Source organism: Dermochelys coriacea, chromosome 11, assembly GCF_009764565.3.
Source record: "Dermochelys coriacea isolate rDerCor1 chromosome 11, rDerCor1.pri.v4, whole genome shotgun sequence".
Classification (NCBI taxonomy): Eukaryota; Metazoa; Chordata; order Testudines; family Dermochelyidae; genus Dermochelys; species Dermochelys coriacea.
In genome coordinates this window covers 21,477,124-21,492,924 of record NC_050078.2, presented here as the reverse complement: position 1 = coordinate 21,492,924, position 15,801 = coordinate 21,477,124, and the positions used below count along the sequence as shown (strand labels likewise).

The window sequence follows — 15,801 nt, the reverse complement described above, 5'->3', positions numbered from 1 at the left end:
GTATCATCCTTGGAGTGACTTAAAAATACTAACTCCCTTTGTTTATGTATTTTAGGACAAAAACTATCCGAAGACAACCAATGATAAATGGAGGAATCAATGTAGAAATTGGTAATCCATCATACAATATGTATGAGGTGGGCCATGATCACAATGAAGGGGGACTTTTAGATCCAGATTTCACAGTAAATCCAGAAAAGGTAATATTGTTTTTGCAATGGCAAAATAGGGTTTATTTTATGTGTGGTAATGAATATCTTTAAATCTAATTAGTATGATTTTTCTCTCAAATGAAGACTTATTTATAATGGCATGTATTTTGGTTTGTCTGTTCATTCTGTATGGTGAACACAAGTCAAGTAAAGTTTATTTAGTGAAAACATTATAGATATTAAGCATTGACTGTTTTACACCCCAGTATTTGTTGATAGATATTCTTTGAGGTGATCTGCTTTTTCTAGATTTTAAACTAAAACTGAACAGTAAATTAAGAGAGGCTATATCATAGACCATCTTGACAAAACTAAAGTACAAGATCATTATTAAAATCTTCTTTACCTAAATTCCAGATGTTTTGTGGACCTATTGAATGATACACTATGCTATATTTACTAGCTCTTATGCTTTGCTAATGTCAAGATGTTCCATTTGTAAATCTGAGCCTAATTTGTTGAAAATTATGGTTACTTCCAAAAACATAAGCCATTCAGAGGCCTGATAGAATAGATGTATTACATCAAAAAAGAACATTGTCATTTTACTCTCAATTATGTCATTTCTAGGAGCACTGCTCTTCAATGGTAGAACTTCTGAATGATATGACACGGGGTGGACAGGGTAATGGTGCAATAACTTTCTTAGACTCATCAGTAATCAGATGCATCCTATGGGGCAGCTATCATTCTGTGGCATATTTGACAAAGCAATAACTGGCTTATTGTTAGTAGTATGAATGTCACCACATTGTCATCCAGTCAATGTCCAGCGTACCACAGGGAAGCTTAATATAAAGTATATTCACTGGCTCTTAGGAAAGTTGAATAACTGTATCATGACTGATTGTTAAGCCCAATTGTAATATTTGACAGAAAATGCTGTGATGATCTCATGCTGAATAATAAGAATCATCCAAACTAAAGCAAGCTTGTTGTTAAAGTTTTAAAGGCAGTTTTTATTGTAGAAGACCAGTTGTTGTTTTTAATCAGTGCACTGCTCAGTAAACAATATGTCAACCTGCAAATGGAAAATTCAGTATTATTAGCACAGAAACTAAAATACTCTGTTTATATGCAGGCCAGGTATATAGGGGGAGGGTCCACTGCATTCAAGCTTCCGCACACAGCACCGCCAATCTACCTAAACTCTGATTTGAAAGGACCACTAACTGCAGGGGTGAGAAATAAGTCACTTCTCATGCTCATTCCATCATGTCCCCTCTCTGAGCAAAGTTTGCACGTTATGTTAGAATAGCACCATTTTTGTTCATGTTTTTCATTAGCAAGAAATTATTTACAAGTAGAAATAAAATTTATATTTGTTATTACAGGTGCCTTATATATTTCATCTTTACTTGTCATGATAACATGATCTAAAATGTAAAATTGAAAATATATTGCTTTATTTTATAAAAATAAGTAAGTTATACCTTTTGTAAAGCTATATAAAAATGAAACCAACCACATAAACATACCAAATAGTGATAGGCATTTAATGCAACTTATCACAGTTAGATAAGATTCAAAAGTAAATGAAATTCTGTCCTACTATTTTAAGGGGAATTTGATATGCATTTAGTTGAACAATTTCTGTAAATCTTTACAGTTATTAATGGATTGTTTAAATTTCAATCAATTTTATTGTAAATGACAACTAAGTTAACAAAATATTTAGCTTAGTTTCAATAAATCAGAGTTTGTATATAATATAGCACAATATCTTTAAAAGATTATTGAAATTTTTAAAACAATTAAAAGAGAGGGGACATTAATATGCTTGATTCACCTTCATATAAAAAAGTGTTCATCCTTGTCTCATTTGCATTATTTTATGATTGTAATGTGTTTTTGATGTAACTGAAATTGTATTTATTTTGTCTGCTTTAAAAAACACAATACAGTCCAGAAGAGGCAACATGCCTCATGGATAAGAGAAGTAGGGTATAATTCCAGCCCTGAGATTGACTGAAATTACTTTAGTCAAGTCACTGAAACCACTTCACTTTTCTGCACCTCACTGTTCCCCACAGCATAATAATAATAATAATAATAATAATAATATCTACCTCATATAGGTATTAACGTATTGTTTATAATGTACTTTGATATTTCCAGAAGACACAATATAAATGCTAAGTATGATTCTTATTTTAATTGTGGTACAGTATTGGCAATCAAATGAAAACTCCTGTTAATTTAAATCAAAACTACATTTCTGTGTCATCTGGAACTCCTGTAGTCATTACTGGGGAAGTGAAGATCTCTAGTTACTGGGATTGCACAGGTATAACTGAAGGTAGAATTTGCCCCTAGAAATTACTGCAGCAGCTGGTAATATGTTCCATTAATATAGAAGTAGGAGTTTTTTGTTTTGTTCTTTTCAACGTGACTTATCTCTTTCTGTGACAGGGAAATGTAGAACACCAGACAATCAGATAATTATTTGTAATAGCAGGATAAGCAGCTCCTGGCTAATCTTAAATTACTATGATTGCTGCAGTGAGCCAAGCCATGGGAAATTTTCAAATCCTGGCCTCTTATTTGACTAGTGGGAACAGAAAAATAAGGATTCTAAACCTTTGCTCTTTCTTGTTGGGCAAAACAGCAGTGAAGCAAGCTAAGTAATATGAGTCTAGGTGCTACAGACAACAGGAAATTTTGTGATCTGTGAGGAGTTCGGCACCCTTCCCAGTTGCTCTGTATATAAAGTTGAGAAATCAGATGGGATAGCAAAGGCCTCCGTTGAGATAATTGAGCCATAATGGGTTATAAAAGAGGAAGTTCACACCCACATCCTACACACTTTCATATTTTTAGTGGTAGTTCAGTATTTTTATCATGCATTCTTTTTGTATTACTGCAGCACCTGGGAGCCCTAGTCATGTTCCAGGTCCTCATTGTGCTAGGTACTGTACAAACATAGAACAAAAAGCTGGTCCTTGCCTCCAGGAGCATACAATCTAAGTAAAAGACAAAAAATATTGGATACAGATGGCTGGGGGACTATAAGGAAAAAATGAGACAATATTGCTGATAAGGAATGGTCACAGCACACAGCCTGACCATTCTCAAGTTTTTTATAGCTATCACGGCAAAGGAGGGTTTTGAGGAGAGATTTGAAGCTACATAATGAGTAGACTTGTCAGAATTAGATTTTGTAAAAAAAAACAATTTCAACAGGTAATATCAATGTTTTTAAGCTTTTTTAGTTTTATCCATTTAGTTGCCAAAAGTATGGGTTTTAAGCATTTTTCCTATTTTTATCAATTTACATTTTCACAGTTGTGAAAAATTATAAGGGGGCTATCGGAGAACAATTATTTAATGACAATAAACAATAAGTTAAAGCTTTATAACCATTACAACATAAATTGTCACTATCACATATCAAAATATTCAAAGTAAATATCCTTAAATCAAACTCCAGTAAGTTTTCAAGCAGCACTTTTCTTAGTTTGCCCATCTGTAATTTTCAGTGATCTGTGAAAATATTTTTTCATCTGTTTGTGCATGTATGGTGACAACATTTACCAATACAAATCTAACCCTTCCAAGCCTAATAACAAGGTAACTTTGCAGATATTTATAGGGACTGCCTCCCATGCAGGAGGGATAGCCTGTGAGAAAGCACAGCATGTTGTTTGAAAACATAGCATGTATACTTAAGTAGTTTGCAGAAGAGAGATGGACTTAAGCACATCTTTGAGTCACACTGACCTGGACTTTGACCTAAACTGGCAAAATTATTGATATTGGGAAGATACTTCTCTATTTACAGATACTACAATAACAGTTACGATCTCTTATTTAAGTTACAATATAGATTCATAGATACTAAGGTCAGAAGGGACCATTCTGATCATCTAGTCCGACCTCCTGCACAGCGCAGGCCACAGAATCTCACCCACTCACTCCTATGAAAAACCTCACCCATGTCTGAGCTATTGAAGTCCTTAAATCATGGTTCAAAGACTTCAGGGAGCAGAGAAGCCTCCCTCAAGTCAACCATGCCCCATGCTACAGAGGAAGGCGAAAAAACTCCAGGGCTTCTCCAATCTGCCCTGGAGGAAAATTCCTTCCCGACCCCAAATATGGCAATCAGCTAAACCCTGAGCATATGGGCAAGATTCATCAGCCAGATACCCAGGAAAGAATTTTCTATAGTAACTCAGATCCCATCCATCTAATATCCCATCTCAGGGGATTTGGCCTATTTACCCTGAATATTTAAAGATCCATTACTTACCAAAATCCCATTATCCCATCATACCATCTCCTCCATAAACTTATCAAGAAGAATCTTAAAACCAGATAGTTCTTTTGCCCCCACTACTTCCCTTGGAAGGCTATTCGAAAACTTCACTCCTCTGATGGTTAAAAACCTTCGTCTGATTTCAAGTCTAAACTTCCTGGTGGCCAGTTTATACCCATTTGTTCTTGTGTTCACATTGATGCTGAGGTTAAATAATTCCTCTCCCTCTCCTGTATTTATCCCTCTGATATATTTATAGAGAGCAATCATATCTCCCCTCAACCTTCTTTTAGTTAGGCTAAACAAGCCAAGCTCCTTAAGTCTCCTTTCATAAGACAAGTTTTCCATTCCTCGGATCATCCTAGTAGCCCTTCTCTGTACCTGCTCCAGTTTGAATTCATCCTTTTTAAACATGGGAGACCAGAACTGCACACAGTATTCTAGGTGAGGTCTCATCAGTGCCTTGTATAACGGTACTAAAACCTCCTTATCCCTACTGGAAATGCCTCTCCTGATGCATCCCAAAACCGCATTAGCTTTTTTCACAGCCATATCACATTGGCAGCTCATAGTCATCCTATGATCAACCAATACTCCAAGGTCCTTCTCCTCTTCCGTTACTTCTAATTGATGCGTCCCCAATTTATAACTAAAATTCTTGTTATTAATCCCTAAATGCATAACCTTACACTTCTCACTATTAAATTTCATCCTATTACTATTACTCCAGTTTACAAGGTCATCCAGATCCTCCTGTATAATATCCCGATCCTTCTCTGAATTGGCAATACCTCCCAGCTTTGTATCATCTGCAAACTTTATTAGCACACTCCCACTTTTTGTGCCAACGTCAGTAATAAAAAGATTAAATAAGATTGGTCCCAAAACCGATCCCTGAGGAACTCCACTGGTAACCTCCCTCCAACCTGACAGTTCGCCTTTCAGTAGGACCCGTTGCAGTCTCCCCTTTAACCAATTCCTTATCCACCTTTTGATGTTCATATTGATCCCCATCTTCTCCAATTTAACTAATAATTCCCCATGTGGCACGGTATCAAATGCCTTACTGAAATCTAGGTAAACTAGATCCACTGCATTTCCTTTATCTAAAAAATCTGTTACTTTTTCAAAAAGGGAGATTAGGTTGGTTTGACACGATCTACCTTTTGTAAAACCATGTTGTATTTTGTCCCATTTACCATTGACTTCAATGTCCTTAACTAATTTCTCCTTCAAAATTTTTTCCAGGACCTTGCATACTACAGATGTCAAACTAACTGGCCTGTAGTTACCCGGATCACTTTTTTTCCCTTTCTTAAAAATAGGAACTATATTAGGAATTCTCCAATCATTCGGTACTATTCCTGAGTTTACAGATTCATTAAAAATTCTTGCTAATGGGCTTGCAATTTCAGGTGCCAATTCCTTTAATATTCTTGGATGAAGATTATCTGGGCCGCCCGATTTAGTCCCATTAAGATGTTTCAGTTTTGCTTCTACCTCCGATATGGTAATATCTACCTCTATATCCTCCTTCCCATTTGTCATGCTACCATTATCCCCAAGATCCTCTTTAGCCTTATTAGAGACTGAGGCAAAGTATTTGTTTAGATATTGGGCCATGCCTAGATTATCTTTAACTTCCACTCCATCCTTAGTGTTAAGCGGCCCCACTTCTTCCTTCTTAGTTTTCTTCTTATTTATATGGCTATAGAACCTTTTACTATTGGTTTTAATTCCCTTTGCAAGGTCCAACTCTACTCAACTTTTAGCCTGTCTCACTTTATCCCTACATGTTCTGACCTCAATTAGGTAGCTTTCCTTGCTGATCCCTCCCATCTTCCACTCCCTGTATGCTTTCTGCTTCTTCTTAATCACCTCTCTAAAATGCTTGCTCATCCAGCTTGGTCTACAACTCCTTCCTATGTATTTTTTCCCCTTTCTTGGGATACAGGCTTCTGATAGCTTCTGCAGTTTTGATTTAAAGTAATCCCAGGCCTCCTCTACCTTTAGATCCATAAGTTCTTCAGTCCAATCCACTTCCCTAACTAATTTCCTTAATTTTTGAAAGTCAACCCTTTTGAAATCAAAAATCCTAGTTGCAGATTTATTTTTGTTAATCCTTCCATTTAGTTTGAACTGAATTAGCTCATGATCACTTGAGCCAAGATTGTCCCCTACAACCATTTCTTCTATGAGGTCCTCGCTACTCACCAAAATTAAATCTAAAATGGCATCCCCTCTAGTCGGTTCAGCAACTACTTGATGAAGGAATCCAGCTATCGCATCTAGGAAAATCTGAGCCCTATTATTATTACTAGCACTGGTCCTCCAGTCTATATCTGGGAAGTTAAAGTCTCCCATGATCACGCAGTTTCCATTAGTATTTACTTGATTAAAAACATTAAAAAGGGCTCTATCCATATCCAAATTAGATCCCGGAGGTCTATAGTACACCCCAAGCACTATCGTAGGAGAGGCTTTACTAGTTTTCTTCCCCAATGTAATTTTTGCCCAGACGGACTCTGTCTTATCCATTGCATCGCTTCTTATTTCTTTACATTCTACCTCATCATTGATATACAATGCTACTCCACCCCCTTTGTTTCTGTCTTTCCTAAAGAGCACATACCCTTCAATACCTGTAGTCCAGTCATGACTACTATTCCACCATGTTTCTGTTATCCCTATAATATCTGGTTTCACTTCCTGCACCAGTAGCTCTAGTTCCTCCATTTTGTTACCTAGACTCCTCGCATTGGTGTACAAACATCTTAATTTTTGCTGTTTGGACTCGCTCACATTTTGTACCCTATTAGGCACAGTCATTCTACAGCCAGTATAACCTATTAGACTAGTATCCACACCGCCCTCGCTCCTTATATACATTCTCCTACCCACGGCTGTATCCTTTCTTACTTCATCTTCTTCCCTCTCAATGCTAAAATCTGGCGTGGAGATTTTCTGGACATCTCCCATCCATCTCCCCCCAATTCCTAGTTTAAAGCTCTCTTTATCAGTTGTGCCAGCCTCGATCCTAGAAGTCTATTTCCTTCCCTACTCAGATGAAGTCCATCCCGAGAGAACTGACCTCTGTCCGTGAATGCCTCCCAGTGGCCATACATCCCAAAGCCCTCCTTATAGCACCACTGCCTAAGCCATCTGTTGACAGTCATAATCTTCAAAAAGAAAAGGAGTACTTGTGGCACCTTAGAGACTAACATGCATTACAGTAATGCATCCGATGAAGTGAGCTGTAGCTCACGAAAGCTTATGCTCTAATAAATTTGTTAGTCTCTAAGGTGCCACAAGTACTCCTTTTCTTTTTGCGAATACAGACTAACACGGCTGCTACTCTGAAACCAGTCATAATCTTGTCACACCTTTGTTGCCCTTCTCTAGGAACAGGAAGGATCCCGCTAAAGATCAGCTGAGCCTCAATTTCCTTAAGCATCTTCCCCAGCCTAGCATAGTCTCCCTTAATACTTTCCAGCGAGAATCTAGCCGTATCATTTGTTCCCACATGAAGGATAATTAGGGGATTCTTTCCCGCTCCCTTTAGGATCCTTTTCAACGTCAGGTCTACATCCCGTATCTTAGCACCTGGAAGACAGCACAGCTTTCTATTCTCAGGATCAGCTCTAGTTACAGGCCTGTCTATTCTTCTCAATAAAGAGTCCCCGATCACATAGACCTGCCTTTTCCTGGTGACAGTGCTATTCTCCAGTCTCTCCCCTGTTCCCTCTGGCTGCAAGTTCTTTCTAATATGATTAGCAAATTTGGTCAAATTGTACTATATACTTGGGCCATAGTTTTCCAAAGTGTGATCAACTATTAGGTGCTGAGGTCTTAGAACAGGCAGTATACGGAGTCTGATGGTTACAGATTGTCTGGCTATACTGAAAGGAGGACAGGAGACATTTGACATGGGTTTAATCAAGCCACAACTTTATTGTAAAATAAAAGCGTACAATGCACGTAACCCCATGTTTATTCCATAATTACCCGTTGGGCTTTCACCAGCTCCCCCTCTTTTTCTTTCCACGTCCCTCCATCGAGTCCATGGCTGGGACCTTACCATATCCGTGGGGCTTCCACCAGCTCCCCTTCTTTTCCATCCATGTCCCTCCAGCAAATCCATTGCTGGGATCTTACCATCCACCCCCCTCATAGGAGGGTTAAAGTGGGCTATAAGAATGGGGAGTTGGCTCCCTGCTGTACCAATCATAGGAGTCCCCAACTGCCCCCTGTTCGTTCCTTTAAGGAACACCTCTTTTTAAGTCCTATTCCAAGCCATTTATCAAGTCACCAAGTCACTGTATGGAGTATCTGCACTGGATATCTGCCACAAGGAAGCATCAGCAAGCAGAGCTGCCTCTCTAGCCATATTCTCCTCCTCTTGTAGAGCTACTCTTTTGTGCCTGCTTTGCCCTACCTGGACCAGAGGAAGGGGGGAATTACTCTTTCCCCATTTCTTACTCTCCTGTTTCCACATGGAGCCATGCTGTGCTGAAGTGCTGTGTTCCCTCCTGCTTCAGCCTGTTTCATGTGAAAGGCAGGCTTCAGGCACAGAGCTGCCCTAGTTAAACCCTGCATTCCCAGGGGATGAGTCAGCGACCACACTGACCCTTTTGCAGCAGTTTTCATCTCTTGCCCACCTCCCCCCTCCAGGCATAAAATACAGTTCCCTTTGTTCGACTAGCTAGCTAAATACCCCCCCCACCACCACCCATCACGTCCACCTCCCCGCTTAAAAGTGTAGGGCAGTCATTCCTACAGATCTTAACTCCCTGGTAAGATTTACAGAAACCCAGGTAAACATTAAACATGTTCAGTTTTGCTTTTATGTATGTGTTCTCCCTTTGTTTTAACAATACAATTTTCATTTTCAAAAAATAGTTGTTAATCTAAATCAAATACTGCATATTTATCTTTTTCCACAGCCAACAAATTACTCCAATCCAGTGTACGCAAAGTTATATATGGATGGGAAAAACTGTCGAAACTCATTAGCAAGTGTTGATGAAAGAAAAGAACTCCTTCCAAAGAAAATAGATATTGGTATAAGGGAGACTGTGGCATAATCCTCTGTTACCTTTTATACTCTGTATAAATGTATAAAATATAAGGATTACTTTTCTATGTACCCAACAGTATTATAATTGTTTTGGCATCAGCATTACCTCTGTTTTTTTGTTTGGTTGATTGTTTTCTGGGTTTTTCTTTTGCTGATGACTTTTGACTGACCATTTGTAAGGTATTTTTATGAAAAAGAAACTGCACTACAGTACAATTTACAACAATGCTGCTGATACACCTTTGAATTTGTTAAAATTAAAAACAACATTTGTTTGTAGTGTGAATATGAGCAATCTATTTTGTATGAACTTTTTTGGTTCTACTTAATCAATGAAGATGATATCTGCACCTTTTGATTATATAGTCTGAAAGCTGTAGTACAGTGTAATTTTGTTTGTTTTACATGGTGAAAGAACGATTGAATGGTCTCCTCTCTTTGTGCCCATTAGAATTTCACTCCAGATCCTGTTAAAAGTAGATCACTTTTCTTCACAAATCAAACATAACTTGCTTTTAAAATTAGCTTTAGGTTGCCAAGAAGTAAACAAGGCTACAGAATCAGAACATCTAATGATCTGCATGAACACAAATGAGTGTTTCAGAAATTCAGTGATTGTACATGATATACTAAACTTATATACCATATAAACAACCTTGTATTTAGTAAAATCTTATAGACCATAGTAGAAATACATCTTGAAAGCTGAAAGACCTTACTTGCTGTGGGACAAGGCCTATAAACTCCAGCAGTCCTGTAGTACAGTAGCCACCCTAGAGCACAAGAGGGCATTGCCTACACATGTATTATATGTTTATTCACTCAACCACATGCAATATCTGTGGGTGATCAATCCCTTATCATACACCAAGCAGTAGAACAAAAATAAAATGTAAGCACACATATTGATAACAGTATTCTGATTTACCCAGTAAGAAAAAAAAATCATCCTTGCCCAGAGATATTAAAGAACCCAAAACATAGCAGTTTATACTAATGATGATAGTCTATGATACCGCTGATCAATATTATATATTACTGAAACGTATTTCAGACCAATTGTGAATTCATTTTAATACTTTGGGGTTAAATGTCAAAACCCATTATCAAAAGTGGAGAGTATCAATGTAATTGATTTCCAGTACTTTCTCTGGTACTAGTTTATTTTATGTAGTTGTGAAGAATAAAAACAAAAAAAAATTCCACTTGCCTTTTTGAATTTTGACAGAAATAAGGAGTACAATTTCTTTAAGTTGTAAAAAGAACTGAAATATTTTATACATAACTTTAAAGGCACAAATACTAATTCACACACATACTGTGGAGGGCTTTTTGTTCCTCTGCTAGACATGATTGACTTTTACCTGTCATAATATATTAACCTAACAGATTAAATATGTTTGTGGTTGCTCTTTATTCCCTTTGTACAAGTATTACAAAAAATAACTGCTGTTTTATAAAAAATTTTTGTTGTACTATGTGCATGCATACTACCTATTTCTAAACCTTGCCATATTGAGGCCTTTATAAACTCTTGATTTATGTAATACTAGTGCAGGTTTGCTTGAAAAAATGTTATGCATATCATAAACTTTTTCAGGTTCTTGTTTAAGTACATTTTTTAAATTGAACAGTATTTTTCATTTTGGTTATAATAGTCATTTTGCCTATGTTTCTACAATGAAGTGTGAAATACTTTATAAAAAAATTGTTGACTGACTTATTTAAATGAAGTTCTACATATTTAATTCATTGTGTTGGGTAATTTTTAAAGTTAGGACATACCATTGTATAGGCAATATAAAAACCCAAAGGACAGGAAATTAAAGGAAAGTAAGAAAATATGTTGTACAGGAAGCTAAATTCAGTTTAAAAAGCCAGACAGTTTCTGCTCATTATAAAACCTCTATCTTAAAGGTTCTGCAATGGTACATGAGTATTAATAACTCAGAAGGGGTGTGTCCATACATTTTATTTCATTGAACATTTAAACCCTACTTTTTCTTTTATAGCATCATTGAAGAAATAAGTATATTTAGGTAACATTTAAGATATGTAAATATCATCTTCTGAATGTCAGTAAGCAAAAATTTCTGATGAATATCAGTGTAAGTGCTTCGTCTTGCTCCTATTGAAGTCATTGGGACCAGGATTTGGCCCTAAACTTTTGCATCAGTGCTTCTGCTGTGGAACACGAGCTGCTGTTTCCATAGATGTGATTGCTAGTCTTAATGAAAGGCAGACACAACCAAATTTCTATTGATGGGTGTCCATGTAACATAAATTTGAAAGTGAAAACATCTCTTTAATAGTGATCTAATTCAATTTAGCTGGTATAGTACCCAATGTTTTCTCACATAATGAGGCAGATTCTGATCTTATTTACAACACTATAAAATAGTAACTTTATTCATTTCATGAGGGATGCCTAATCGTTTGGTTGACTTTAGTTGGTAGTCCAGATTTATACTGTTGTAACACAAATCAGAATCTGGCCCTATGCCTCGAAGAAAGACTATAAACCAGATCCTCAGCTATATCAGTTCAGCTAAGAGCAGAGTGGCAAAGATGGATGTAGACTACCTTTACATCCTCTTGAATTTGGGGCCAACTGCATCTTAATGCAACTTAGAACAATCTCAGGAATGTTCCAAGTTGTATCTGGCTGTAACAAATCCCAGTGGGACCTGTCAGTCACCAAGGATCACTAGAGTTCAGTGGCACCCCAGTCATGCCCCCTACTAAACCTTCAGGGTCACCTTGGGATTCCCTTTACATAAGTGGAATCCCTAAATTTTCCAGCTGCCAAAGCATATCAGGGGTATAGGCATGACAGGTGAACGGATGAGAATCTTCCTCATAGCGTATATATTAATCCACTAATCTATACTAAAATTGTTTGGTCTATTGGGGCAGGAAATTATTTTTAGTATTGGATGTTACCAAAATATATTCTTAAAATCTCCACATTAATTTTGCTAAGCCCTGACTGTTGTTAAATGCTTCTATGAGACATAACTACTGATTCTGTAGGTCATGTATATGATTTTAAGAGCTTTTACTATGTGTGATTCATGACAGAATATGAGAAATTGTCTTGTACCAGCAACTAGCAAATTTTAAGGCAAATATTTACTATCCATTTGCAGTGAAGTGTAAGGAACTACAAAATATACACTAGGGTGGGAGATGGAATCAAGTTATATGCATATTCAAGAAAAATATAGAAATATTTTGTATTATACATATAGTGTGCAATTTTTCAGTATCTTGCTTTCCGCTCATATTTTTAGAGTGCATCATATTCTTATATTTCTGATGTATTCAAGTGTTGTTAAAACAAAAAAACCCTGTCTAGTAATTAAATCTAGTTATTAAAATAGTTTCATTCTATCTAAAATATAAGGCTATAGTTGAACTTTTCCCTTTTCTTTTCTGAAGATATTAATGACAATAAATGAAAGAGAAGGCACCAGTAGTTCTCAGGGAACTGGCAATCTGAACCAGGGATGGAAAGGGCTTCCCAAAATCACCCTATTTGGGGTCAGGCAGGAATTTCCCCCCAGGTCAGATTGGCAGAGACCTTGTGGTTTTTTTTGCTGTCCTCTGCAGCATGGGTCACTTGCAGGTTTAAAATAGCGTAAATGGTGGATTCTCTGTAACTTGAAGTCTTTAAATGATGCTTTAAGGTCTTCAGTAACTCAGCCAAAGTTGATGGGTCTATTACAGGACTGGGTGGACAAAGTTCTGCAGCCTGCAATGTGCAGGAGGTCAGACTTTATGGTTCTGTCTGTCATTAAAGTCCATGAGTCTAAGATCCATAACAGTTGGCTAAATCTAATCCTGAAAGATGGTGTCCATATAATCGATGTTACTATTATGTGACTGTTGGGCAGCCAGTGTGAAAAGAGTTGGAGGAGCTCAGTTGATCCCACTACAACCATTCCTATTTGTGAGTAAAACATCCCTATTCAGCAAATCACTTCAGTACATACTTTGCTGAATCAGGGCCTTAAACTATCTAACCATTCATGTCTTTGGCCTGTCTCCTGAGATTGCCAACAAAGGTCACAGTGTGTAAAGTTAAGCACATGCAGACATCTTGTCAGGATCAGAGCCTAATTGACTTTCTCACCTATAGAGGTGATGATCCCATGACTGTAGGCTTCCAGCATCTCAGTGAGGGTCTGTAGTGTCTCTGTCATGTAATAAGGGACTTCCTTCTGCAGAGTCACCAAGCTAGGGATTTACATGAGCAATAAATTCACACACACAAATTAAATATAAATTAAAAATCATGACTAGCAAAAGGATGATGCTCATGCTACTTTGGTTGAAATAAATCATGTCTATGCTTCTTATTCCAGAAAACTGAAAAGTAATAACATCAGAACAAACCATGAAATGCATTTGAGATAAGCATTTGTATTCTGATTGGCATTTCTGAACTGATGGTAGCCATCTTGCTAGATAGTGATAATGTCTGTGACACTTGTAGTAGGGAAGGCCCATTGAAAATGGTTTAAAAAAATTCCATCCATCTTCAGTACTAATTGAATGCTCATTAACAGAAAATTTGTATCTTTTTCTTTATGAATGCCACAATAATTATTTACTGATTTTTGAAGCATAATAAAGCAGGATAGAAAATTGTGCATAGACTTATCCCTATAAAATTAATTTCACAAATGATGGTCATTGGCATCTTGATAAAAAATGTCATCGAGAGGATCAAAAAATGTCCGTTGTAAATCAGAGGGACAAGGTTGGTGAGGTACTTATCTTTTGTTGGAGTAACTTCTATGGGTGAGAGAGACAAGCTTTTGAGCTTACACAGAGCTCTTCTTCAGGTCTGGGAAACATACTCAGAGTGTCACTGCTAAATACCAGGTGAAACAGATTGTTTAGCATAAATAGTTGTTAATACATATTTTAAAGGCCTATTGAAGGTAAAGTGGCCCTTAACACCCATAGAGGGAATAGGAAAGGGGGGCAAGGCAGTGTGTGGAGGGGTAGTAGATTATAGATGGTTGTAATAAGGCATATATCTAGCATCTCTAATCACTCCAAAATTTTTAGTGTCTAGCAAAGTTCTAAATTTAAGCTCCCAGGCTCATCTTTTGAAGTGGCTATGCAGATTTCCTTTGTGACTGAGGACTGAGAGGTCAGAGTGATCACTTTGTGAAAAGTGTTCACCCACAGGTGATATGGTAGTTTTATCTTTTATCTTTTTTCTGAGTGAGTTCATTCAAGAGTGAAGTGGCTGTCTGGTTTCACCCACATAGTTGGTATTGGTGCATTTAGTGCACTGGATGAGGTACACCGCAGATTATGATAGCCACACATAGGACCCTTGGATTTTGAAAGGTGTGTTGTGATGGAGTGTTGATCATCATAGCAGTGGAGAACTGTCTAAAGGTTTTGCATCTGTTGTTCTGGCAGGGTCTGGTGCCACTCTGAGTTGGTGAGTCCTGATATGGGTGGAACTTGCTTCAGATGAGCTTGGACAAGGTTGTGAGGCTGTTTGAAGGCCAGAAGAGGGGGCTCAGGAAAGATTTCTTTAAGCATGTGGCCCCATTGAGTATGGGTTGTAATTATTTAATGATATCTCAAATACATTCCAGTATAGGGCGATAGGTGACAACTAGCCGTGCAGGTGGGGGGAGGGGAAATCACTTAGGGTATTTGAGTGGCCTGTTCCATGATAAGATCTACTTCTCTGGTGAAGTGTCCTTGCTTGGTGAAGGTGGATTTAAGTGTTTTATGTGTATATCCTGGACTTTCTCCTTGGAGCATATTCTGTGGTATCTGAGTGCATGGCTTTAGCTAACAGATTTCTAGATGTGTTTGGTGGTTACTAGATTTGTCATATTAGGTGTGGTGATCTGTTGGTTTCTTGTATATAGTTGTCTGTAGGGTTCCATTGTTGAAGTTGACTGTGGTATCCAGGAAGTTGATGCTAGTGCGGTAGTGTTCTACAGAGATTTGATGGATGGATGGTGGTTACCGAAGTTATGTGGAAATCTAAGAAGAAGTTTAGGCCATCTGTCCAGAAGATGAAAATATATTTGATGTATCTCAGGTATATCATTTGTGTTGGGGTTTTGTAATGCGTAGTTATAAATCTCTCTCTGCTGTAATGTGCAATATACAAATGCAAATACAACCATTGTGTTTGTAGAAAAGTAATTCATTGTGGAAAACAAATGCCCCCACTACCCTTTTTATATGTGTGTGTGGAGGGGGGATGATTCAGA

General features: G+C 37.4%; 1 protein-coding gene across 1 annotated transcript in view; it reads left to right on the top strand.

The window, feature by feature from the left end:
• Positions 1 to 11,239, top strand: part of LRP1B (LDL receptor related protein 1B) — a 1,336,604-nt gene extending 1,325,365 nt beyond the window's left edge. The window contains exons 90-92 of the mRNA XM_043505072.1: positions 56 to 200; positions 1,294 to 1,392; positions 9,411 to 11,239. Of these exons, the coding sequence (XP_043361007.1) occupies positions 56 to 200; positions 1,294 to 1,392; positions 9,411 to 9,551 (385 nt within the window). The 3' untranslated portion in view covers positions 9,552 to 11,239. The remainder of the gene's footprint in view (positions 1 to 55; positions 201 to 1,293; positions 1,393 to 9,410) is intronic.
• The last annotated feature ends 4,562 nt before the right edge of the window (positions 11,240 to 15,801 follow it).